A 26,016-nucleotide genomic window follows, 5' to 3' on the forward strand; every position below is an offset into this window, starting at 1 on the left:
TTGATAAGAGTTGCTTTTGATGGTTTTCAAAACATGCAGATTATGGATTTGGAGATGGGGAAATGATTATGCCGCCCTCTTCTCCCCTACCTAAAACGAATGAATGCTGTGTTTATGTGTATGTGAGTTAGAAATCGCTGCTGTAGACGAGGCATTGCAAGTTAAATTCAATTTTTCTTTTTTCACTTTAATATTAAGGTGCTTTCTTAAACTACATTTTTGAAATAATGATATTAAACAAGAGAAGTTATTGAAAATTTGCTTATTGAAATCGCTTTTTTCTAGTTTATACAATTGGTATATAAGGCTTGTGCTAGTGTGAGCGAGCATGTGATATCTCGCACCGTGCGTGCGCAAGTGTAGTGTTCCTATGACAGCCGTTGGATTGTGATGGTATATTTTTCGACACACCTGATTTTTACTCGAACACTCAAACACCATACCTCACTCTTAACAGAGTCCCGGCCGGAAGATGCCATTTTCCATTTTTTTAGTCTGCTATGCAAAAGTTTAGATCTAAAATGGCTATATTTGTGTTTCCATTTTTTTTTTTTTGAAGGAAAATATTTGTGTTTCTATTGTTAGTTCTTTGATGTTTACTTTTCATCATAATAGCAATGATAATATATATTTTTTTTTTGACAAAACAAAATGATATTCATTCATTCAAATTGATAGAGTACATCAGATACAAACATCGCTAAAAACGTAAAGGGTGAATCTGCGAACAAACTCACAGCACCCAAGTTAATAGCATAAAACGACAAAATGCCTACAAAACATATGATAAAACCTAAGTCACCGAAATTCACATGCTTCCGGATCTGCAACATTGACGCCCAAATCATTTGTTGAATTTGCAATTGACTGATGCCGATCTTTCAATAGGAACTAAACGAACACCGCGACAAGACGCGAAATCAAACGTCGCACAAGACGACGAACAACACAACGCCGCACTTAGACGACGAAATCACAAAAGAAGAAACTTGATCTATGTGAAAATCACTTATTTAGATTGAAAGAAAAGAGAAAAAAAGATGTAGAGGGGTGATTCTAGGTCAAAAAATGACCTAAAACCACCCCTCCTCGATGAACGAAGGGGAAAGAGAGTTTAGAGAGAAGTTGGAGTTTCTCTCACTAGAATGTTGTAATAGCAATGATAATATTAACAATCATAATAATAATTGGTAACAATAATTGAATCATTTTTTTCAATTTGAGTGGAAGCATATATTGGAATCATCATATTATTGAGAGAGTTGGAGAAAGGAATTGGGAACAAATGAAACAACGAGAAGGTCTGAACATGATAAAACCTTGTTAATTTAAAATTGTGAATCTGAATCTATGTCCAACCAATTGTGGTGAGGTCACCGAGGTGGTTGACATGCACACTTTTAGGGCTTGTTTGGATTGAGGGTTTAAGAGGGGAAAGGAGAAGAGAATCCTTAAAGAATTGGTGTTGTCACAAAGTCGGTGGATTAATTGCATTTGCAGCTACCAACAACATTTGATAACAAAGAAACTGTGTGAGGGGGAAAGATAAATGGTTTTGGCAACAATAGCTATGGAGGATGAAAGAGCAAGTCAATTGTTACCATTGGTGACTATCATAAACTTTGTTGTTCGGTCGGACACTCTAAAGAGGGGTACCACTTGTGTAACATAACTGGTTTTGATGTTATATAACATTGGCAAATAAGGGTGTGCCACGTGGCACACCCTTTTTAAAAATAAAAAAATCAAATACACGTGAGAGAGAGAAGAAAGAACGCTTAACCATTTTCTTCTTCTTCCTTTCACTTCAAAACAAAGCTCACCACTACCTTCATCAATTTTTCTGAGATTTTTTCACAACAGATTTTTTCAGTTTCTTTCATTATAGCAGATTAATAACAACAATTCTCTGCAGATTTTTTTTCACTATTGCAGATTTTTCACTGACTAATAACAACAATTTCATTATAACAATTTTTTCATTAGTTTGTCACAATTCAAAAAATCCAAATCAACCTACTGATCTCAAGAGATATGTGAAAGAGGAAGAATATTTGTTGTTGTTATAGTCCACTGATCTCTACAATAACAACCTTCAATGAATCCCAAAATTCATTCCAAATACATATAACAGGTTGCAGCACTTTTGTTTTTTGTGTATTAAATCATAGTTTTATTCTTTAATTATCTCATACACACTCCTTCTTTATCTCAAAATCTCCACATTTGTTAATTGTTATACATAGCAGCAATTTCATAGATTTTCAGCATTCTAATAGCAGCAAAATAACTCAGTTTTCATAAGATGCTCAGTTTTCATAACAGATGCTCAATTGTTAATAGTAGCAATTTCACAGATTTTCAATTTCTCTGCAACATCATTGTAACCCTTTTTCACTATTTTAGTCACAATTCAAAAAATCCTAAATCAACCCATCACTCAAGAGACAACTGAAAGTGTTGTTATTACTTATTAGTCTACTGATCTCAACAATAAAAACCCTCAATGAATCAGCTTTAATTGATTTTCCTCAATGAATCTCAAAATCCATTCCAAATCAAATTCATCAAATTTGAAACAGAGATTGTCGCAAGGGAGAAAAAGAAGGGGAAAGGTGGTCGATGGCGGAGAGGAGGACGGCGGCGGAGGGAAGTGTCGGCGGTGGAGGAGGATAGTTGAAGGTGGGTGGTGAGTTCTGATTTCGCAGAGGAGAAGGAGAAGAGGAGCGCATTTTTGCGTTTTCTCAGTTTCTACTCTCTCACGTGTTTCTTTCCAATCAGCTTTAACTGATTTTTTTATTTTTTAAAAAAAGGTGTGCCACGTGGCACACTCTGATTGGCCAATGTTATATAACATAAAATACCCAATGTTACACAAGTGGAACCCCTCTAAAGAGAGGGACGAGGAGAAGAGAGAGAAAGGTAGGGAAAGAGAGAAAAGAGATGTGTAAGGTGGTGACGTAAAAGATATATCTTTTCAAAAATTTGTGTTCGAAATTCCAATAGCATTTCTAAGGCTAAGACGATATAGAAGATGGTATATGCAACAAATAAATTTGGGATTAGTGAGTTGCATGATCTTCCTATTATAACGTGTATTTTTGTGGGTCCCACAATTCAATTTCCCTCTAAAATCTTGCATGGATAAAAATCTTCAGTTGTGAAAAGTTGAAAATTGTTTTCTCCCGATTCTATTTTAAGATGCCTACTTACTGCAGTTGGTTAAACTAAGAATAGTAAAATGCAAATAGTTGAAGCATAGTAAAAAAAGATGATTTGAAGAATAAAAAACCCTCAAATTCTTGCTTCCTAAATTTGTCCAAAACTCTCTCTCTCTCTCTCTCTCTCTCTCTCTCTCTCTCTCTCTCTCTCTCTCAATACTTTTGAGTTACTATCTAAATTCTTCCAAAACTTAATGCCAAATACTTGTAAGCAGAGCAAATTTTATTTGAGATGTTTAATTGTGAAATTGATATTTTTTACGAAAATCATTTGAAGGAAACCGAAGAGTTTTTCTTTTTTCAGCACATCCACTTCTCTTGTGCCAACTGCATACCGTACGTTTGTTTTTTTTTTCCTTTCTAAAATAAACAGTAATTTGAATATAAAAGACACTCACATAGTCTTTAAATGTTCAAAATTGTAAATACATTCTAGTGCCTTTTATTTAGTAACTCTATAGATTAAATTGACCAAAACAAATACATTCGAGTGTAAATTGACTAACTAAAAACATATGAAAGAACCAAAACTTGTCAAAAAAAAAAAATGAAAGAACCAAAATGATTATTAAAAGAATATATGTGTATGTGTTTGTAATATTTTTTTTGTTAGAAAAAAACAATATTTTTCTTTTGGTTAATAATACAAGTACTTGTAACTAGAAGAATATTATACCACTACCAAAAAAGAAGAATATTATAAATAATTTCTCAAAAAAGAAAATGATAAATAATGTACTAGTAATTGAATAAAAAAAAAACTAGTAATATTTCAAAATTCTTGCGTTTCATGTGTTCGATTCTAAACAACAACAGTCCTCAAAATATACACCCTCCGGTCACTATTATAAGCAAAAAATTACATTTTAGATTTATTCATTAAATGATGTATGTGGTTCATAATAAAGACCACATACATCATTTAATGAATGAATCTAAAATGTAGTTTTTTGCTTATAATAATGACCGGAGGGTAAATACTTCAAGCAATTTGTTTCCACTTAGGTTGCCTTTGAGTTGGTGTTTTTTGTGACTTTGTTATAATTTCACTCCTATTAATCATTCTCTCTCATCAAAATAGTTTATCTATCAAAATAATTCATCTATCAACTAAATAGACTAAGTCATCAAAATCAAAGACACTCAAATATTTTCCAAATTTTTTCGGTGAAATCCAAGCAAACTTTTACCATCCATTAAAAGAGAGTAGGCGAAATCAAACGTAAGATTTAGCATGAATGAGATCTTATTACCTTTCTCTAATACGGTTCAAATAATATATTCACATTTATTTATACTTTGTAATAGGGTGAACAAAAAGGTTGAGATATGACTCAGACATAGCTTGGATATTCAAGAATCAAGAAAAGATAATCTTATTGCATGTTATAATTTTTTAACAAATAGGTGTCACTCTACGATTGATTTTTTTTTTTTTTGATATATATACTCCTATTGCAGTGCTCACCCTGCGATTGTGAGCATCTTCTCCTCACGGCACCCCACAGCTTTACTTCCTAAACCGTCCACACCAATTCCTCCCGCCGCCAATTTCAAATTTCTGATAGCCGCATGTTCCAATTTCAATTCCTTTCCGTCCTTAAGCTCTCGTGGCTTCTCTCTTTCGTTATTGCATCCGTTTTTTTTTAATAAAAAATACATTACATAGTGGCTTGCCGCTGAGACGGTGGGAACTTGTTAAGTACTCATCCATTCTCCTTGTATACATATTTTTATTTTATTTTGTGTTAATATTATTCTGATTTTATTATAAAATTATATATGCCTCTAATAAATTTCAATTATAACATTTTAGTTAGTATTTACGGCTCCCCATAACATTTTGAGCAAAAGATCCAGCACTGGCCATGAAAACTGGCCATGAACACGTTTGGGATAGGCCCATACATAAAAGTGCACCATTTATTTTTACTAATATTGACATAGAGTAGATATTTAGAGGGACACTAAATGATTATAAAAAAAGAAGGACGTTAATTTGTTTTTTTTAATAACAGTGTATATTAATAGTTAGAGGGGTGATGATTTTTGGTGTTCATTCATTTGCAAAAGTGTATTTTTCTATGCATTTGTGCAAAAAAGAAGAATTTAAAAAAGAATAGATGAAAACAAATGAGAGACCAAATACATAAGGATCATGCTAACTTGTGTCATAAGGGCACATAAATAGAAGTTTTTTTTTTTTATAAAATTTGTGTATTCAATTAATGAAAAGTAAAAAAATAAATTCAAATGCATTAATTACAACCAACTATTTCTATTTTTACTCATTAACTTGTGCCTTAAGGCACAAGTTAACATTTTCCAATACATAATTAAGGTTGATGTTACTCAAAAATTCAAAGCAATAAATGTTACAAAATTTAATCCAATTATTTATATAAAAAATCAATTATTTGATAGATAATAGATACTACCTCCGTCCCTAAATATAAGACCCTTTTAACAAAATCACGGGAATTAAGAAAGTTGGAAATATTATTAAATTTGTTTATAATTACTATTGTTTTTACAATTTTATCCTTAAGGGAGAGAGTAGTGTATGTTTTCAACTAAATATTTATTGTTGATTGAAGAAAAAGATGCAAAATAAATAGGGTTATGGAGGTAAAGAAATAATTAATATAATTGGAAATAGCAAAGGAGTCTTATAAAAAGGGACAAACAAATTTCTCAAAAGGGTCTTATAATTAGGAACGGAGGTAGTACATAATACTATCTCCATCCCTAATTATAAGACCCTTTTGAGAAAAATTTTTGTCCCTTTTTATAAGACTCTTTTGGTATTTCCAAGTACATTAATTATTTCTTTACCAATATACCCTTATTTATTTTGCATCTTTTTCTTCAATCAACAATAAATATTATGTTGAAAACATAAATTAACTCTCTCTCTTAAGGATAAAATTGCAAAAACAATAGTAATTATATACAAATTTAATACTACAACCAACTTTCTTAGTCTCCGTAATTTTTGCAAAAGACTCCTATATTTAGGGACGAAAGTAGTACATGAATGCGATAAATTTTACAATCACCATTTATTTTTAACATATATAATATTTATTATCACAAGACATGCATGACTTAATGAATCATATTTAATATATGAAGAATAATGGAAAAATCAATTCTTTACAAGTCATATTTAATACATGAAGAATGTGAGAGATATGTCTTTTTGGTGAGATGTATTAGTGGTTTGTGCATGTGATTAATAGTGTTTTTTGTGAATGAAATGCATGACTTTAAGGGTTGTGTTTAATGCATGAGAATCACAAAAGATCAATTGTATATTATTTATTTAGTATTCAAAATTGTTTTTTTAATTTAAAGTTGATGATATATTTATCCTTTTTTTTTCCCTCAAAAAAAAATATTTATCCTTTTTTTGATTAATAAAGCAATGATTCATCAAAGTTCGGTAGATTTCTAATATGCATATCTTTTTAAATTTATTCAAGCATATTATGAATCAATTCGCAATAAAACTAAATGTTGTAATGACTAGTTTTTAAGCGGAGTTTAAGTTGTTTACTTTTCAGATGATTGTTGACGAAATACTATCTTGTATTGTTTCTTTTGATATTTTATTTGTAGGGTTAAATATGTTTTTAGTCCCTATAAATATACCAATTTTTTGCTTTAGTCCCTCTAAAATTTTTCTTCGACTTTTAGTCTCTCAAAAGTTTTGCATTTTCACTTTTGCCTCCTCCTTTAAAGCATACTCATGTAAAATTCATATTTTTGAATAAAATTTAGCAGAAAAATTTATAAAATACTATAAGAATATCTAAAAAAAAAGATTTTTTTAACACAATATGAATTAAATATGAATTTTTATATTTTTGGAGGTTAAAAATTCATATTTAATTGATGTTTTGTTAAAAAAAATCTATTTTTTTGAGAGATTTTTACAATATTCTACATATTTTTGCACAATTTTATTAAAAAATACATGAGTTTACTTAAGAATAGGGACCAAAAGTGGTGATTGAAAATTTTATAGGGACTAAAAATCAAACGAAAATTTTAGAGGGACTAAAATGAAAATATGATATATTTATAAGGATAAAAAACATATTTAACCCTTATTTTATTTGTATTGTATTTGATAAGGTGAGAGTGAGATGTGTTTCTTTATGATTAACTTGAGTTCGATATTCAATTGTACTGAAAAATATTTGTTAACTTATTAGCTACAACTAATTAACTGACCAACACAACAATGATTTAGGATTAAGTATTGTTAAAAGAAAGTGTCAAGCCATGCAAATACTGCAACTGGGTTAAATATGTTTTTTGTCCCTATAAAATTGTGACCTTTTAAGTTTAGTCCTTACTTAATTTTAATAGTTCTTTTAGTCCCTAAACAAAATATCTGCATTCAGTATTAGTCCCTCCTCAATTCAAATTTGTTTAATTTATGCTTAAACTCTTGAGTTTTTGAACAATTTTTTGCAGACGTGTTAAGAACATCACTAAAAGTTCCTCTGCAAAAAATTGTCGCAAAATTTGATTTCTACGTCAAGATTTTGTTAATTTTATCTGTAACTTTTGCCGTTTTAAAAAATTCATATTTAATTCGTTTCATATTAAACAATTCTAAATTTTAGTAAATGAACCTATCATAGTGTGATAAACTTGTCTCAAAAAAATGGTTAAAAATTTAAGAGTTTAAGGATAATTAAACAAACTTTGCTCTAACAAGGACTAAAATTAGAATTAATATTTTTTGTAGTGACTAAAAAACCTATTAAAATTAAGTAATGACTAAACTTAGAAATTTCCAATTTTATAGGGAACAAAAACATATTTAACCCTATTTAAAATCATAAGAATGTATAAATTGTCCAAATGTAACTTCTTAAGGTACGAAGAAAATCATTAAAATTAATTAATCAAGTGCTTTTGATATAAAGTTTCTACCGCGATAGAATCAAGGATCGAACCTATTTGTGGGTTTATATTTATTGAAGCAGAGAGAAAAAGGAAATTTGGAAACTCATTATTACATTCATATTGAAAGGTTACAGTGATCTGAAGCCTTTATATAGGTAGCTTTCCATCTTACAAAATAACCAAAATGAGCTTAACAAACTCAAATTCTAACAACTTCTAACAACCTATCTAAATGAAAATTATCAAGGTCTTTAACAAATGAAAATTATCAAGGTCTTTAACAAGTGTGATAATCTTTCGGGAACTTCTTCGGTACACCTCATAAATTGAGGTGTACCGGTACTCTTGCTCTATAAATTTGTAGACTAATGATTATTTTATGAAATAAAAAGCTATTTGTCAATATTTATATTTTAGAAAACATCATTTCAAAAGAAAAAACATCATTTTATTGTTTATAAGAAACATATAAAATTTTTAACATTTTTTCATAAAAAATAAATAATATTCTTTATTATGTGTAATAAAAATTCAAAAAAAGTAAATTTTATTTCATTGAAGCTTTTGGTAAATAAGATTTTATTATTATAATTGTCAATGACAGAAAATAATTCTTTTTCTTTAAAAAAACAACTCATTTAATCATTAATTTAACGATTTGGTGTACCGGTACACTCAAATTTTCAAGTGTACTATAGAATTTGCCTAATCTTAATAGTAACTCCAATAATTAAGCTCTGATACATGTGATATTTTTTTCTTACAAATTTTGTATTGACTTAGTTACATGTGAAATTTATTTTGGTTAAGCATCGAATTTGAACATTGTTGTAGTGATTCGAAGCATATGGAAAAAAGTGTAGAAGACATGGTTTTAATAAAATAAAGTCACTCGAAAGGCGTAAATTCAAAGCTCAAGAGAAAAATGTGCTTGAGAATCATCATCAAAAGCAGTGTTCGAGGAGGGAATCATGAAACTTGCAATACAAGTTTTAAGTTAGTTAGTTATTTCAATGATTGGGAGGGACACTTGGCCCTCGTGCTTCGTAAAAGGTTGTCGATTTTCATTTCTAAAATTGGTCATATAGATTCACATCCGACCATATAGGATAAATCATCATACTAGCTATAGAGGATTTGATTTATAACTTTTTAAATCTTTCTTCTTTGAGTGATTAAACTTTCTTATTTCCTTTTTTTGCTGTTGCAAGAATCACATTGAATATTCAGTATTCACACATTCGAAGTGCTTTGAGCATACACTTTGCATTTTCTTAAATATGTAAAATTAAAGTCTACACAGTAAACATCTTAACTCAGAACCCTTAGGACCTAATCTAATTCTGAGATTGATCTTTAGACTAATTTGTTTGAAGTGATAAATTTACTGTCATAAGTCACTTGTACCACTTGCCTAACACAAAATCTATGAAATGTGATAAATAAATTTTAACCAAAATCTCTTGCTTTGCCTTCAGAACCGAGTAGATGCAATTCACAATGGCCGCTAACATATAAGAAATATGCAACATTGAGGCAAACGATAACCAATACATCAAAAGCGTTCTTTCCGTTTCGGACCCGTGTACTTGGTATCTAGAGGAACAACATTTTTTCCTCTTCTCCGCTATTCCTTCTTCCTTTTTATCCATTCCATTCCCTTTCCGCTCTTTTTATACTTCTGTTTTAACACCTCACCAATCATGTAACTCAGAAGTGATGCTTTTCTCAACAAGATGATATTGTGTATGCATGTAACTCCTAGCTTTCTCAGAACCGGGCTGCTCGAGCCACTTGTCATATAACCCTTTAATAATGGGATTGTCGAATGGTTCTATTGCCAAAACCTATCATATACAGAAACATAATCATTTCTGGTTTAAGATTATAAACCTCTGAAAAGAGGAAAAAAAAAACAACTTGCAATATTAGCTTACAATAAAACTCACGTTTTCCATGTAAACTGATTCTAATAACCGACTCAGATCTTTAGCAGATTGACCTGAAATTGGTTTTATTTGACCTCCCCCATTTAAGCAACCTGCTTCAATGAACATTGTAAAAAAGATAATATCGAAAACACTAAAAAACACCAATGAATTAATGCAACTCCAGAGAATTGAGAAATATGGTACCTGAAGGGCATGCCATGATTTCCAGGAAATGATAATCAGATTTCCCTGTTTTCATTTTTGGCATAATTTTTTGCAAGTTCGAGAAACCATAACAGAGAGCAAATTTCAACACTGTTTCTCCATCAACCTGCACAGACAATGATTTAGAACAGTATCCAAGAAGAGTAATACTCGACTCCCTGAAATAGGGAGTAAAACACTCTTTGAAGAAAATAAAATATGTACACACACATACGCGTGTGTGTGTGTGTGTGTGTGTGTGTAAACAAGGTGTCTCGACTATTTATTATGACCCAACATAGCCAAACAAACCAATAAGGTGTAATATTCTAAGCTGGAATAGGATAATCCATAATAGGACGAACTCTCAAATCTCAATAATAAATAATAAGAATTAACCCCAGTGTAAAAACCCTGATTTTGGAATCAAAATCCTAAATAAAATACCAAACTAATAGAGCAATCTGAACAATAATATGGCATGACATAGTTGAAATATAATAGAACATATATCCTTATATTTATCTTCATTACGACAAGCACAGATTGTAGGTGAGAGGAATAATCATGGACTAGTACTTGGGTCAGAATAATAAATCAAAAGAAATATACTTTAAAACAGATTTCCCCAGTAAAATGTGCCGAAATTTTAAGTCATTATGAAATGTTTTTTCATAGGTTGATAAAACCTTTATATAGTTAGATACACCCTTACTAAAGTGGATAGCAACCTTAATAACATGCATGGTTCTTCAAATGGCCCTTGAATTTATTATTATGCATAGCATAAATACAACATCTTTATATAATTTCAAATGTCCTAGGATCTGGTCGATCTGATAACAACCTTCCTCACAAGAATTTTTATATATATATATATATATATATATATATATATATATATATATATATATATATATATATATATATATATGGGTTATGATAGAAGACACCTTTTGTGAAGGTGTCTTTTATCAAGTTACTCTATGAGCATTTGCGAAAAGACACCAACTTACTTTTATGAAGGTGTCTTTTAGCAAAGTTATAACTAAAAAGTGAAAATCACACCTTAAGGTGTGACTTGATAAAAGACACCACCAAAGGGTGGCTTGTAACTTGCCTCCAGGGTAACTTCTTGAAAATCTGAATTTTTAATGTTTCTAAAGTTCAAAGGCCCGTCAATATGTCTTCCAAACAGTGTTTTAGCAGCATATCGGAATATTGTTTCTGCGTAACCTCCAGAACTTCCACGGACCCCATAGAGGTGTCCTTCTTCATTAATATTAGATAGTCTGCAAGCACCTCAGTTCATGAGCACATCGTTGTTTGACTTTGACAATCACAAGAACTTAAGCACAGGAAGCAATTGAAAGTTTCTTACAGTTTATCCAAAGGAGCCTCTTCTAAGCTTTTAAAATCAACTTCTTTTGACTGAAAGATTGAACCCAAACATGACTTAATATACACATCAGCAAGTAAAAGAGTATGATAAAAATGAAGGTATGCATACAAATTTCTGACCTGAATCAATTCCAAAATCTCTCCAGTTGTCAATACAGAATCTACCTCCGAAATCATGTTAGCTTCACCTTCACGCCCTTCGTCAAAATGGGACTCTAGTTGGAAAACAAAGTCGTCCCTAGAAGCTTCCAGCTTTTTATCATAACAAGGCATCACAGTGACATGGTATACTTCTTCTGGCCTGTTGAAGCAATTACTCAAGCACATCACTCTAGGAATTGCAGCATGCCAAATCTAACATAGGTTATAAGATATCATCAAAAGATTACGTTACACCCACAACTTCAGGGTAAATGCATGTGATTTCCGTTTCCCCCCCTCTCAAGTTATTAAATCCAAACCTGAGCTCCATATCTTGGCATAGATAGCGCTTTATGATAGTTCCAATTGTTTGTTGAGGACTCTTCACTGATGAAATGTAAGGTAGAAGAACGGATCCATGACTCTTTTCAGCATAGCAGATCAAACCTGCATATAGATTTTCACACCAATAACCTACAGGTTAGTATATTTCCTCATCTTCTCAGGACTCATCACTAAAGCCTATATTTTTGCGTATTTAAAAGTAATCATCCTCCTTCATCCCATATTTCTAACTCAAAAATGAAATTGCACAAATGAATCACAATAGAAAGGAGGAGCCATGTCTGTGAAAAGCATAGATCACAGTAAATACAATGTCCTGAATTCTAGTTTGATTTCCTAGTTCTAAATTCAGAATAATATATGTACGATCAGTGATCACCCAATATATCTTTATACCTTCACTCACGTTCAAACACATGTCAAATATAACCCTTAGACATGTATTTGCTGATAAGCTAATACCTTACGTAATTAGTAATACACTACAGTGTTTTGTTCTTACATTTTTTATATTGCTGACTCATAATGCATGTGCCAAGTCATGTTTTGCATTCAAAGACACAATTTTTCAAAACTGTGATAAGTTGAATTTCCATACCTGGACATGCTGATGCAACCATTGGCAGGCTTGACTTACTCCTCTCATCATCTACCAATTGATTTTGTCTATACCTTGCGATGAATTCCACACAAGATTCAACAAGGGTCAAGTCTCTACTGCAACTTGTATCAAAAACAGCCCTCACACCCAAGGATTTGAAAAATCTTGTCAGCTTTTTGAAAACCTGAAATTCTTAGAAGTTTGAAAACCTTGCGTTCAAAATTTGTTTCAACGAAGAAGCTTATATGAAAAAGTGCAAAAGAAATTTATGAGCGAGCAAGAGAAAAGTGTAACCTGAAGAGGAGAAATGCGAAAATGGGCTGCAATAGAAGCCCTTGACTGTGGAGAAACAGACACAATCACTATCTTTCCTTCATTAATATTGGACAGAAACTCATCCAAACCTTGCTTATTCAGCAATACTGTCTCTGCTGATGTCACACATCCACTGCATTACAAAATAAACTTAGAAACTACGGTTTTTACATTATCAACTACATCATAGACTAATTTTTTTATTTTTTTTTAAACTCAGTATCTAACTGAAGACCTACTAATCTAGGGAACCAATCCGACCGTCCACTAACAGGGGCCTAATTGATGGCAGAACAAAGCTCTGTATGGATTAGCCCCACCGAACATATTTAGTTGTTAACGGAAAAAAAGAACTAACTCGACCGAAGGATAACAAAATAAAAGTGGAAGGGGGGTAACCTGCATGCCAAGCAATCCTTGAGCGAAACTTTAACAGGTTCTGATTTCACTTGTCTGTCAGCGACTGTGACCTTCAAATAACAAACAAGTTTCTCTGGGATTCACAAAGCATGGAGTAAAGTAAATTGATTTTGTTAAGTAACTATATACAAATACCTCGACTTTATCGGGCTTTTTCGACTTTCCCTTGAGGGATACTATGCATGCTTGTGAAGGCGCAATGAAATCGTTGACATCTCCAATTCGAATAGCTGGAGAGAATTTCTCAGACATCTCTGAAAAGTGGTAAACAATTTTTTTTTTACTTAATTTAACAATTAACAACACTGGAAAAGTAACTAGAAGAGTTCATGGTATGGTGTGACAATTTTGTCAATGTTAATATCATTTTATGAACTAAAGAAATCTACATTCAAAATTCAGCAATATAATTAAAAATCAACATTTACCTAATAACAGAGAAAGAAAATAGAGGATCAAATTGAGAGAGAGAGAGAGAGGTGGAAAGAACAAAAATCAATGCTTACCTAAAAAAGAGAGAAGGGAAGGGACAGAGAATATCTTCGGAGAACCAGAGGGAAGGTCGGCGTTGGTGCTGGCACGGTGCTCGGAGACGGATAGGAGAGAAGCGTCGATCGTTAGAGAGGAGGGTTTAAGAGGGCTTCCAGTAAATATTATCTATAAGCATGGGTAGTTACACAATTTCACCTATACAATTGTTTTTAATTGTTTTTGGGTGGAACCGTGGCCTAACAAAGATCTGCGTTGGCAAGGACAAATGCATAATATATGTAAGATCCAGGTTCAAACGTCTGCCACCATAAAAATAAAATAAAAAATCCGCGTTGGCTAGAGCCGTTAGTAGGATGTTCAAATTCAAATCGATCTCATCTAAATTCACTTATGAACTCGTAAAATCGAAAATCGTAAAAAAAAAAATCAAATATTAATGAAATGTTTAGATGTTGTTTGTATCTATTTGGATTTCGATTCACTTTTTCAAAATCAAAATAAGCTGAACCAAATTGTTAAAGTAAATTTTAATACTAATTTATTCTTTTATTAGGATTATATATTGTATTAATTTATTTCTTTTTGGTTTTTAACCTTAGATATTGTATTGATTTAATCTATATTGTTACTGCATCATATGTTTCATTTTGTAATGTTAAATTTTTAACATATTTTATGTTAAATTTTACATCAAATCTATTATTTTACATGTTGCATTTTGAATTTCCAAAAACTTGTCTAAATTAAAACGCATATATTTGGATCAGATTAGAACATAATTTTTTAGAATAATCATCGACACTAAACAAAACTACATGTGATTTTTATGTTGGATCATATGACTTTTTGCATTAATATCAATCCAAACCACATCATGAACACTCTTAAGGGTCAAGACGAGTCTTAAGGCTCAAAGAAAGATTAATGAAAGATCATCCATCAAAGAGATCATTTCGAATGAGTAAAACTTCTTACAAACTGAGTCAATTCTCGCTGATTTATAATAATACCTTACAAACTGAGTCAATTCTCGCTGATTTATAATAATACCTTTTATGTAACTTATAAAATTGAGCTATTAATAAAAAAAGTAAATTAATCATTCATATATTATGCATAATTGAACAAGTTAGAAAAACCAATCTATTGCTTACAGTAACAACTTTATTATTTGTACAAAAAAAAAAACTACTTTATTATTTTGCTAGCTCCCAATCATTTTTAATGTTTTCAATTTCAACTTTGTAATGGAAATGTTTCAATTAAATCCTCTAAATTTATTTTGTTTCAACTGTTTTTATATGAACTACACTTTTTTTTTTAGAACTATATAAACTACACTTGGCAATTGTTAATTATTTAATAAGTGACAACAACTCATTGGTTTATCATTTGAAATGGACTGAACATTGAATGTGTAAATAAAAGTTGAAATAAATTGTATAGTGCACATTACAACATAAAACTCCAAGTCTCTAGCTATTCTTTTGGCAAAGAACTGAAGAAGTCTCTAACAATCTAGGTATATGGGAAGAAAAATAAAAGAAATGTGGCATGAGGCTATGTTCTTTGCCTTGTCCACGGCTCCGGTCAAAACTATTAGGGTCATATTATTTATATTTACGCACACAAGTCAATAGTGTTGAGTGTGAGAGGTGTGTTAAGAGTCTCAAATCAAAATGTGTTTATAAGTAATTGACATCCCTCATATTTGTTGGGAGCGAATTTCATTTGCTAAAACAAATGGATTCAATGATCAAATGTAGGACTTGAATCAGATCCTTTGGGTTCTTAGTTTGATAGCTTTACCGAGTAATTTGTTTAAAAGGTTCTGAGAATCGTTTATCACTCAAGTAGTAATCCACCAAATAATGGCTTCTTAATATACTCAAGAACAAACGTTTGAAAAGATGCAACTTGCAAAGAAATTAGACGAAGAAAACGTTAAAACAAAAGGGAAAAGAATGTAAAATTAAAAATGATTTGAAAGGGAAATTGACAAGTAAAAGTAAAATGTACAAAAGGTAAGAGCTCTATCCTAATTGTGTGTATGGATATGTTGTCTAGTAGACATATATGTGAACATGAATGAACTTCCTAAAAAAATATTCCAAGTTCCCTATTTATAGAAAAACTATGGAAAGTTTGGCTACGTTGCATGTGTGACATGTGTCCTTCAAACGTAAGTAACTGCCAAAACTACTGTTTAAAATCTCTAATGAGAAATTCTAATATGGTCACCTGACCAAATAAAAAGTGTTTAGTCACACACACATAAAGAAATATTTTTTTAATAGTAAAGAAGAAATTGATAAAAAAAATGATTGAATATTTTAAGGACCATCTTTTTATGTGTGTCCAAACACTATTGATTTGGTCTTGTGACCATGGAAGAATACCTCATCTCTAATACAGTTCGAATCTTACGTCATCGAGTGGGTCATTTCGAATTCAAAGGTCTTTTGTTGGTTCTTTAGAAAACTTCTTCGAAATCCAGCTAATGAATTGAATGATGTTACATTCAAAACTCTAGTTTCTAATGTTCTTTATTTTTTTTTTTCTACTTCAACACTATATTTGATAAAAAAAAATTCCAAATACAGTATCAAGATTATCCGAATTGGCTAAAAGTTAATCAAAACCATGTAATTAAATCTTGCATATAACAAATGCCCCAAAAATATCAATTTGTGGGAGGAATCTTAGCAATTGGCTTTTTTTGAACAAATGTAAAATTCTGGATGTTTCGAATCAAACATTTAACTTTCACGCCAAAATTATGAGATTTTGTGAGTATTCAAGAAAGAGCTTAGTATTCAAATGATGACTAGATATTTAACAATGAGTGCGCACATTTCCTTAAAGCAAGTATTGGCAACTGCATAGTTATCCATTACATACTACTCTCCTGTCTCGTTTTTATTGTCTCTTAGGCTTGTGTCCGATTTTTAAAGAAACAATTAGCTGAAATGATTTTAATGGTAAAATTAGTATCATTTACTAAATCTCCTTTTATTAATTGTAGTTAGTCAAGTGAAATTCAATAAATAAGGGTAGAAACTCTCCCTAAGTATGATTTTACGGTCGAAGCAAACCTTTTTGTTTGATTTTCCAATAGTAAAGAAATCTATATTTTTTTTTGTTACAAGTAAAGAAATCTATTTGAGAACATGTCAATGCACTCTTGTATGTGATAAAATGCTCTTCTCTTTTCCTAAAACATGTATTAGCTATAGTAAGATAAAAAAAATGGACGAAAAATCTAGAAAGAATTTACCCTCAAACATTTACCTCCGGCAACTTATAGCCACATGCAAGCCCTCAAAAACAGAAGTTTGATCCTCTCAAGACCTTCCTAATTCCATATTACAATGAAGGGATTTGGTTGAGACCTTCCCATATGAAATCTCTGCGGTTACGGTCAATATCATCACAAATAAAAAAGGGGAGATATAACATTTTGCAACGGTTTGAACCACACCGATTTAGCCATAGTTAACCTGCACGCTTGGGATAAATTAGAAGCTTTCCAATTACTCAAACGACTGTTTAGCCTCAACCACACGTGTTTATATTTCAACAGAACTTATAAAAAAGACCAATGGTGCAAACGTAACAAATTAAAGGACATGAAAAAAACCTTAATATTAATCCAATACAAACACATAACTAAAAAGGACGATACATGCAATTTTGCCTTGTTGTTACTATTATAAACTCAACCGACAGATGCAATTTTGCTTTATTTTATAAACTCAACATTCTGTTGGCAAAAATTCAAATTTTTAAAAAATCCTGATAATTTATTGCTAATTTGACAATTTTGGTTAAAAGACAAATTTAATGGAGCGAAAAATAAATAAAAAAACTTTTTTTTTTCAGCGTAATGTATAGTTTATACAAGTTGTATACTAAACTAACATAAAATTCGTCCATGCTAGCAAAATACAACAGAGCATCATTCAGGCCGTAGATTTGACTTGAAAAATATTTAGGACTGCGAGGTAGTCAAAACCAAGCTTTTGAGAGCCGGCATTTTGCTCTCCAGAAGCTCTCTTGTACTCAGAACTCTGTCAGATGCACAACTGTCTTCCTGCACAACGGAAAAAGAGGAATAGTTTACAATCTATGCCTACCCAATTATTTGAAATAATCTTCTAACTATTGAATTGAACGAATTATCACACCCCATTAACCTCAAATATATCATATATCACGTTATTTTTTTTTTTTTTATTTCTTTTTAAAAAGCTAATGCAAAAGAGTTCACATGAAATTGGAATTTTTTTATCTAGCTATTCAATGAAGACATTGGAAAAATTGCTCGAGAAATTTCAATATTATATGAATGCATTTGCCAATTGATGTACGAAATGGTAGAAAAGAATCCCAGTCATTTTTTTATAGTTGCACATCTAGAACTTAACAGAAAACAATTTAAAACATAGCTTGCGTTACTTTAATATTTCAGAGAGGAGTGATCAAACTTCTGCTGGATCAAAATTGATGACATGTACATATGAATAATGCATGAATAAAAATTACTCACATCATCAGGAGCAGCTGATAATAATGCCAATAGAGTCACAGTAGCAGTTTGATAATCAGCTAAAGTCTTGCATGCTGACTCGTCTAGCTTATCCTGACAAATAAAATGTGAAATCAAAATACGAAAAAAGTTAACAAAAATGTTTTTGTACAATATTTTATGGAAATAAGACTTGGGCTTCGTTAACCCCTTTAGATGCCCAAAGATATTCAGCTAAAAGTTAAATATATTATTGCTAGTTTTTCAGTCCTAATTATTCATTGTTCTTGCTGGAATCCCAGAGAATTAAATTTTCTTGGTTTTCATGTCACATGAATGTTAGTGCATAAATGGGTCTAAAATATTCATATTGCACGTGATGTATAGCAGTATAGGTGTTACAAGTTAAGAAAGACGTTAGTGTTTACCACTAAAACATAAAAATGTGTTGAATTTGAAAATGTGAAATCCTAGATGGTTAAATGCAACATAGAAGAGTCGTGAATACTAGCTTTACATTATCCAACCATTCAAGTGTAATATGGGAAAGATTGAGCTCAGATAAAGGATCTATGCTCTGTCTGTGAGATATTTGAACACCAACCACCTCATATCTTAGTCAGATATCAACAGCAGATCATATTTCAATTACAATGGATATATACTTGGCATCACTGTTTATTTCTTGCTTCAACATAATTTTTTAAAACTTACTGTCAACAGGAAAAATTAATAGACAATGGATAACCTATGTATTTGGTGACCATGTCAGTAGTAATACTTGGTTTGGTTTGTGTAATTACTATTATTTCAGTTATATTATATCATGATGCATAACTGAACCATTGGACATATAGAACATACCTGCAAGTGAGAAATAGCAACAGAAATGGCCCTTCCAGGAGCTTGGAGAGCTTTATGGTAAACCTATTAATACAAATATCACTTTTTAAAATGAGGATAAAAGTTTTTTTTTTTTTGTTTTTGTTTGATGGGGGTGGAGTAGCACTCAAGTTACCTGGACATAGAGTAAAGACACAACTTTTGGTAGAAGTGATACAGGGTCAGTCTCAGCGGATACTTGAGACGTCAATTCCTGATAATAACAATGATAGAAGACAAAAAGTTTAAGATCATCCGAATTGCAGAGTAACATTGCAAAAACAACCAAAAGTTTCGTGTGGAGTTGGCTTGCTGCTAATATTCAGGAGAATTACAATTTAAGAAATCTTGACAAATATCTGATATTAGAACTAAATGAAACTGAAAAGAATACCAAATAAATGTTTAAATATGTTTAACGGTAAAGCAAACACTAGCTTGATTATTTTACCATAAACTCCCACTTAGTAGTTTCCCGTGTTAGATTGTTCTTATAACTAACTGGTCAGATTGTTAACTGATAGCTAACCAATCAGAACGTGTAATTAATAACTTACCGATCAGATTGTTCTTATAACTCTTTAAGTTAGTATAGAAGTGGGGAAAAGGTTATAGACGAGCAGCAAGATTAGAGGAATACTAGAAAAGTCATTGGCTGGGGAAAAGGGCTGACAGTGTGTCTGGTATCAAGCCAATTGTTCATTTGTATTGTTGCGGTATGGTCTTTTGTGTCTATTTTATTAGCATTGCTTTTTCGCAGAACAGATTCGGTGAAAGGAGCTGGGCTCCATCACTATTTGAGTTGAGTGGAAATGGTTCTATCTTACAATTGTTGTAAAAGAACAAATTCAGTCACATATCTTACTGTTATTTTATAGTTTTACCAAACAGATAATCTCAGTGCCAGAACCAGCATCATCTAACAATGTCTCTGTGAATCTAACCTCAAATAAGTTCTTGTAAATTTTAACAGAAATTCAAGCATAAATACCTTCCGATATGAATGTAAAATTGTTCTTTCTAGTTTCTTGTCAAGCTTTTTCAAAGGCAACCCACTGGAAAAATTAATCACATGAGGTTTCACGTCAGGGCTATGTCAAAAGCAACGCTATCAAGTTATACTAACAAAAGAAAACACATTATTACCTCTCTTCTGTCACGCTTCTGAATGCAGACATGAATGTTTCCACACTCTATAAAATATTGAATATTCAAATATTAGTTTACAGCATTCAAGAGTCAAACGGAAATATTAAATTTCGAGCTACAACAAGATATTTCAACTCAACCAGTTGGAATGGTGAATTGAGTAAAACCTATACAATAAGCCTTAACCATAATCTGAGCAACCCTTATCAAAGAATTGTTTCAGAAATAAAAATGCTAACCTTTCCTTCCAATGCTTCTACAACAGCAAGAGCCTTATTTGCAAGAGCTCTGGGAAAACTCTTGGACTGCAAAAAAAAGTATTTTAAGTCATTTTATGTGCTCCTCACAAAAGAAGATAGACTGCAAATATGAGACTGGTCTATGGTTTGATACACTAAAAACATAAGAACATAAAGCATAACTTTCCAAATAATGCACTATTCTTACTGTTGGAAACATAATGTAATTATTGTTCCACATTCTAAGTAGCATTAAACTTCGTTGCATCATAGGATTCATTGCATCTTACTAAATTATGTTAGTTTTAATTACACTTCTGTAAATTGTAATTATTTTGATTATAAATATCACACTGCTGAGTATTCTCGTTTCATATTTTCCTCTCAAGTCTTACAATTGCAGCTCTTTCTCCAGGACCAAACGAAATAGACTCGGACTTTGGAGATTCCTGCACGTCAACTCCGTTCTTTAATTTGTTGTGCTCATCCTGCAAAGGTTGAATCCATATCGTTTTTAGACCTTTACTAAACCTCGAGAAACATCAACAGAAAACTCGCTGTATATAATACCAAGTCATGAAGAAGCATATCAACCATAGGAGCTGCTACTGTCCTTAGTAAATGCCTATGCAAAACAACCTGGGCATCAAAAACACATTAATTTACTCATATTTCATCAATGAAAATAACATCTTCAAATTTCAATTAACTTGACTTACAGAAGTTGATTGATCATCTTCAAACAATTCTAAGGCTTTTTCATACAGCTGCATGTTTAAGAAAGACTGCCAAAAAAACAAATCAACACAAGGACATGTTCAGATGAGTATCTTTTAAGGAAAGAATAAGAGTTATATACATGGACACAACGGATGTAGAAAATACAGAAGATACTACATAGCAGTCAAACCTCATCAAGTTTCTTTTGCAAACTATCAAGCAATTGTTTCATTCTTTCTGCATTGTCTTTAAACAATGCCTTCTTTTTCTCCATCCAAGTACCGATTATTGTAGGCCTTAATTTGTTAGCCAAAGGCCTAAGAATCGTTTCGGGATCATCAATACCTGTCAATTTATAGCACACAGTTCAAGAACTTAGATAAAATCATATGCAGGAAGAATAGACCCAAAGTCATTCATAGCAGACCTTGTTCTTCAAAATCAGGAATCAATGCTGTAATCTTCTCCATGATCCATTCTTCTGAGGGATTACTGAGATTATCCTCTTTCATTTTAAGTGATTCTTTCCTAGAACCTGGCTTTGAATCTGATGTTTGTGAAGATGTATCCTTACCCCTTCTCTGGCCTTTCTTAGATTTTGTGGAAGTATGTTCTTGGTTATCAGGACCACTTTCAGATGGATTTGCTAATGTATTTCCAGTGGCTTTCCCTTTTTTCTTCTTTGGCCCTTTATCAGCATGCTTGTTTGAACCACCATCACTCGCCATATCACTGGACTCACTCAACCTGCTTGAATCATACCCTGCTTTTACTTCATTGGCAATTGGTAAATCACCAGGTTTTGCAGTGCCTAAAGACCTTGAAACAGCTAATGTCTCTAATTCTTTCACCATGCGATCACAAATGTCCTGGTAGAAGGGGGGCAGAGAACCATACATGCATTAGGAAACCAATGGTAAAAAGAATAGTTGCAGGTAGACATTTTTTACCCAACGGTAACTTAATTCTTGGCAGTTGGATCTTAAGTAATAAAGAAAAGAAGATAAAGAAACCAAAAGCTGGATGTAGTGAGGAAATAAATAATAGGAAAGGAAGATAAACCCCAGCAGGATGCATGCATATTAATGAAGGATCTAATACAACAGTTCTGCATATTACATGACACTGCAGTCAATTTATATCATCACTTTTCTTTTGAGTTGTCAATGTAGCTATGGAATGCTTAGTTGATGACCATGGCAGTAATTTGATGTACTATTGATTTAGCACTTCTGAATCTATTATGAGCAAAACTCATAATATAAATAGCATAATTTTTTTGTTCACGATGACTACACTACCGTACAAATCATGTTTATTAACTGAATCTTCTAAACAAATATTCAAACCGAGCCTTAGTAGCACCATTTGCACCACAAAATCAGTAATATGGCTTGTAGAATTAATTCATTTATCTTGAGGTCTATATGGCTACAATAAATTCAACAACAAACCTTCATAAAGCTGCTGCTCAGCACATAAAAGTCCCCAAATATGTGTGCTTTGTTAGACTGCAAAAAATGGGAAGTTTATCAACATGTGAATCAACTGTGCGAAGCATAAATTAATGAGGTGATTAGTTTCACCTTAAGTGCCAATTGTACAGATTGACAGAGGGACAACATTTTAGATGCATCTTGAGGTGTAAAAGATGAGGGCAATAAGGAAAGAGAATCACTCCTGCAACATTATTAAATTATATCAGCAAGGATATGATGCATTGAAAAACATCCAACATATAACTAACAACAACTTCTGTAAATAATGTCAAGAGATCCCTTGCACAGCATTAGGGGGTGGGGGTTATGCTAATGCCCTTACCAGCTTCCACGTTCTAGAGCATCCTCAGTAGCAGCATCTAGCATCTCAATCATTGATGGGTGAACAAATGTTGTAACAAGAGGTTTGCCTTCAGGATATCTGGACTAAATTGGATTGTGCAAACTTAGGCTTCATTATGAAAACTAGTACAAAATATTTATTTCACATATATCTACATATGATCCAAATGGTTATCATTTGGAAATAGAATCAACATAAGAACAACTTAGTTACCTGCAAGAATTGAATGGGCTGGGGAATTCCAAGTTTTTGCAGAACGTCGTAGCTGATAAAAGAATTCTAAAGCACACAAACACAGCAGTTTAGTATGCATGTCCTTTTAAACTTATAATGGCAGTTACCGAGCTCAAAGCAGTTGATCATAAGCTAGAACTAGGCGAAATGTTTGGCATCTTAAGCAAAAGTGAAATGAATCCACGAAATGGAAGAGAGAGTTCATACTTGTGAAAAGAATGAATCCACGGATTCCTTTTGAGCAACAGCAAATACCTATCATGTGACATAAAAAACACAATAAACAACTTCTGACAATTGCTATGAAGTAAGCCACTCCAGAGGCCTAACTCAAATATGAAAACCATAAAATTTAGGCATCAATTTAACAATATCAAATCTATGCCGTATCATGTCACTCACAGCTGGTGTCCAATGTACTCCAGCGCGAACGGACCCTAAAATCTCGCCTCCCTTCACAAGTCCATTAAACAAAGACTGGAAGAAAGATCCATCAACAGCCACACCACTAGCTCCATCCATTTCTTGTAGTAAATTCTGCAATGAGCTCCATAACACTGTCAAGTTCGTCGGAACCGTAATACCCCTTGCAGCACCTCGAACCATGGCACTAACACGAGCAACATAAGCAGGAGTATACAATTGTCCACCTTCCAGCCTTCCTTTCACCTATTTTCAAAACCATCACATATGAAATCACAGTTTTCATTTATCATTCCAAAAACACATCCAAACCAACACAAAAAAAAAAAAAACTCACTATAGTTCCAAGGCGCGGCTCCAAAATAGATGCAATCAAATCCAAACCAACATTCAACTGCGCCGCAAGTTCCGTCAAAGCAATCTGACTACATTCTTGAAGCCTCTCATTAATCTCTTCAGCAATGGAATCCCAGTAAGACTCCGTAATAATTTCCCCTTGATTCAACATCAATTCTGCGTGATCCGTTACAATACTCTGAGCCAACTTCTCAACATAGTACAAGTCAACTCCAGTAACATCAGCAAGATCGATCACAGAAATTCGCCCTAACTTCTTCACCTCAGCAACCATCTCATTTCTCAGTTGATCCTAACAGCACAATCAATCACATATACAAACACTTAATTAAGATCACTTATAACACAGTAATTAAGCAAAAAGAAACAAAACAAAATCGATTATCAATTATCAAATCTGTTAAAAACTCAAGCGACTAAACAAACACTTGATTAAGATCAATTATAACACAGTGAATTAAGTAAAAAGCAAGAGAATATAACTGATTGTCAATTATAAGTTTATAACACAGTGAATGAAGTAAAAAGCACAAAAACATAATTGATTATCCAATCTTTTAATTACATCCTAATTTCTTCACCTCGGCAACATCTCAGTTGATCCTAACAGTATAATCCATCGTGTAAACAAGCACTTACTTAAAATCAATGAAGACACAGTAAATTACGTCAAACGTAAGAAAATATAATCGATCATCCATTAAATTCGGCCTAATTTCTTCACCTCAGTCACAAATTAATAATCATGATCGCGTAAACAAAACAAAATTAAGATAAATTATAACACAGTGAATCAACTAAAAAAAGCAACCAAACAAAACCGATTATCAACAATCAATTATCAAATTGGTTAAAACTTCAAACTACAAAACCTAATAAAAAAAAAGACGAAAATGAAGCATAGAGCGTTACGAGAGTGATGTATTCTTTGCCAGAAGCAGTATGAAGAAGCTCAAAATCAATGAATTGAAGTTGTTGCAATTTTTGAACTAATTCAACGACGTTTCGATCGGATAATCGAATACTGGATTTTGCTTGTTGAGCGAACTCGAATTGTCGCTGCAATTCGAGCAATTCGTCGTCCATGTTGAGATCGATTGATCTTCACGAACGCAAAGAAATTTGCAATGCGTTGAGATTTTGAAATACGGTTAAGGGTTTTGATGATCGATGAAAATGAAATGTTGATCTTCCGTTTTTCTTAGCGGTGCGTTTTTCAGCAGTTTCTGTACTCTTTGATTGTTTGTTGTTGGACGAAATTGGATATTCTAACAAATGATGTACATTTTCATAAATTAAAGGGATTAAATTGATATATTTTTATATCAAGGGATAAAACTGAATTTTAAAATAAATTAAACGATCAAATTGATGGATTTTAAAGTTAAAAAGGAACTAAACTTTTAAAATAAATTAAAAGAATAAAATAGTTATTTAAGACTTTTTTCTCTTCTTTTGTTGGTAACTTTACGAACTAAATTGACTAATAAAAATACATTTAAAAACTTAAATAATTATCAAAACTTCAAAAGACATATTTGAGAACCAAAATAACTAATTAAAAAAAAGATTTGATTACGTCTTTACAAATATTTAACACATTCAAGTATCAAAATGGTTGTTTATCTCATTTAAAAAGAAAACGGAA

At 32.0% G+C, this 26,016-nt stretch overlaps 2 protein-coding genes across 3 annotated transcripts; both read right to left on the reverse strand.

The window, feature by feature from the left end:
- Positions 1-9,384: 9,384 nt before the first annotated feature.
- LOC146930534 (protein NAR1-like) lies at positions 9,385-15,559 on the reverse strand. Of its 2 annotated transcripts, none has more exons than XM_085707986.1 (12): positions 14,009-15,559; positions 13,638-13,756; positions 13,482-13,552; positions 13,062-13,215; positions 12,765-12,951; positions 12,142-12,268; positions 11,801-11,981; positions 11,661-11,710; positions 11,400-11,571; positions 10,280-10,406; positions 10,094-10,185; positions 9,385-9,991 (listed from the first exon to the last, which is right to left on the reverse strand). In XM_085707986.1, exons 2-12 carry the CDS (start codon positions 13,752-13,754, stop codon positions 9,839-9,841), a joined length of 1,431 nt encoding a protein of 476 aa, XP_085564112.1. In that variant the 5' UTR covers positions 13,755-13,756; positions 14,009-15,559; the 3' UTR covers positions 9,385-9,838. The 2 variants fall into 2 exon arrangements, with proteins under 2 accessions (XP_085564112.1, XP_085564111.1); XM_085707985.1 differs by having other exon boundaries at positions 12,070-12,268; positions 14,009-14,179.
- Positions 15,560-17,776: 2,217 nt separating this feature from the next.
- On the reverse strand, positions 17,777-25,648 carry LOC146930535 (E3 UFM1-protein ligase-like protein). The gene is made up of 20 exons (XM_085707988.1): positions 25,281-25,648; positions 24,349-24,660; positions 23,991-24,257; positions 23,796-23,843; positions 23,568-23,633; positions 23,334-23,437; positions 23,099-23,192; positions 22,967-23,023; positions 21,940-22,381; positions 21,703-21,857; positions 21,512-21,577; positions 21,363-21,431; positions 21,188-21,280; positions 20,793-20,858; positions 20,551-20,597; positions 20,396-20,459; positions 19,541-19,618; positions 19,387-19,449; positions 18,544-18,636; positions 17,777-18,087 (listed from the first exon to the last, which is right to left on the reverse strand). The coding sequence occupies exons 1-20, from the start codon at positions 25,452-25,454 to the stop codon at positions 17,986-17,988; spliced, it is 2,460 nt and encodes an 819-aa protein (XP_085564114.1). The 5' UTR covers positions 25,455-25,648; the 3' UTR covers positions 17,777-17,985.
- Between the last annotated feature and the right edge of the window lie 368 nt (positions 25,649-26,016).

The sequence above is a fragment of the Medicago sativa genome, chromosome 4 (assembly GCF_051527215.1).
Source record: "Medicago sativa cultivar Bolivia chromosome 4, Bolivia_mono, whole genome shotgun sequence".
Taxonomy (NCBI): Eukaryota; Viridiplantae; Streptophyta; class Magnoliopsida; order Fabales; family Fabaceae; genus Medicago; species Medicago sativa.

What these genes read in the sequence shown, in the direction of transcription:
- LOC146930534 (XM_085707985.1), bottom strand. Translation starts at nt 13,754, where the DNA reads ATGTCTGAGAAATTCTCTCCAGCTATTCGAATTGGAGATGTCAACGAT. An exon ending in AAAAGCCCGATAAAGTCGAG is followed by an intron (nt 13,553 to 13,637) that starts GTATTTGTATAT and finishes TGTTATTTGAAG; the next exon opens with GTCACAGTCGCTGACAGACA. An exon ending in AGATTTTGGAATTGATTCAG is followed by an intron (nt 11,711 to 11,800) that starts GTCAGAAATTTG and finishes TCAATCTTTCAG; the next exon opens with TCAAAAGAAGTTGATTTTAA.
- LOC146930535 (XM_085707988.1), bottom strand. Translation starts at nt 25,454, where the DNA reads ATGGACGACGAATTGCTCGAATTGCAGCGACAATTCGAGTTCGCTCAA. An exon ending in AGCCGCGCCTTGGAACTATA is followed by an intron (nt 24,258 to 24,348) that starts GTGAGTTTTTTT and finishes TTTTGAAAATAG; the next exon opens with GTGAAAGGAAGGCTGGAAGG. An exon ending in TTGCTATTTCTCACTTGCAG is followed by an intron (nt 18,637 to 19,386) that starts GTATGTTCTATA and finishes TTTATTTGTCAG; the next exon opens with GATAAGCTAGACGAGTCAGC.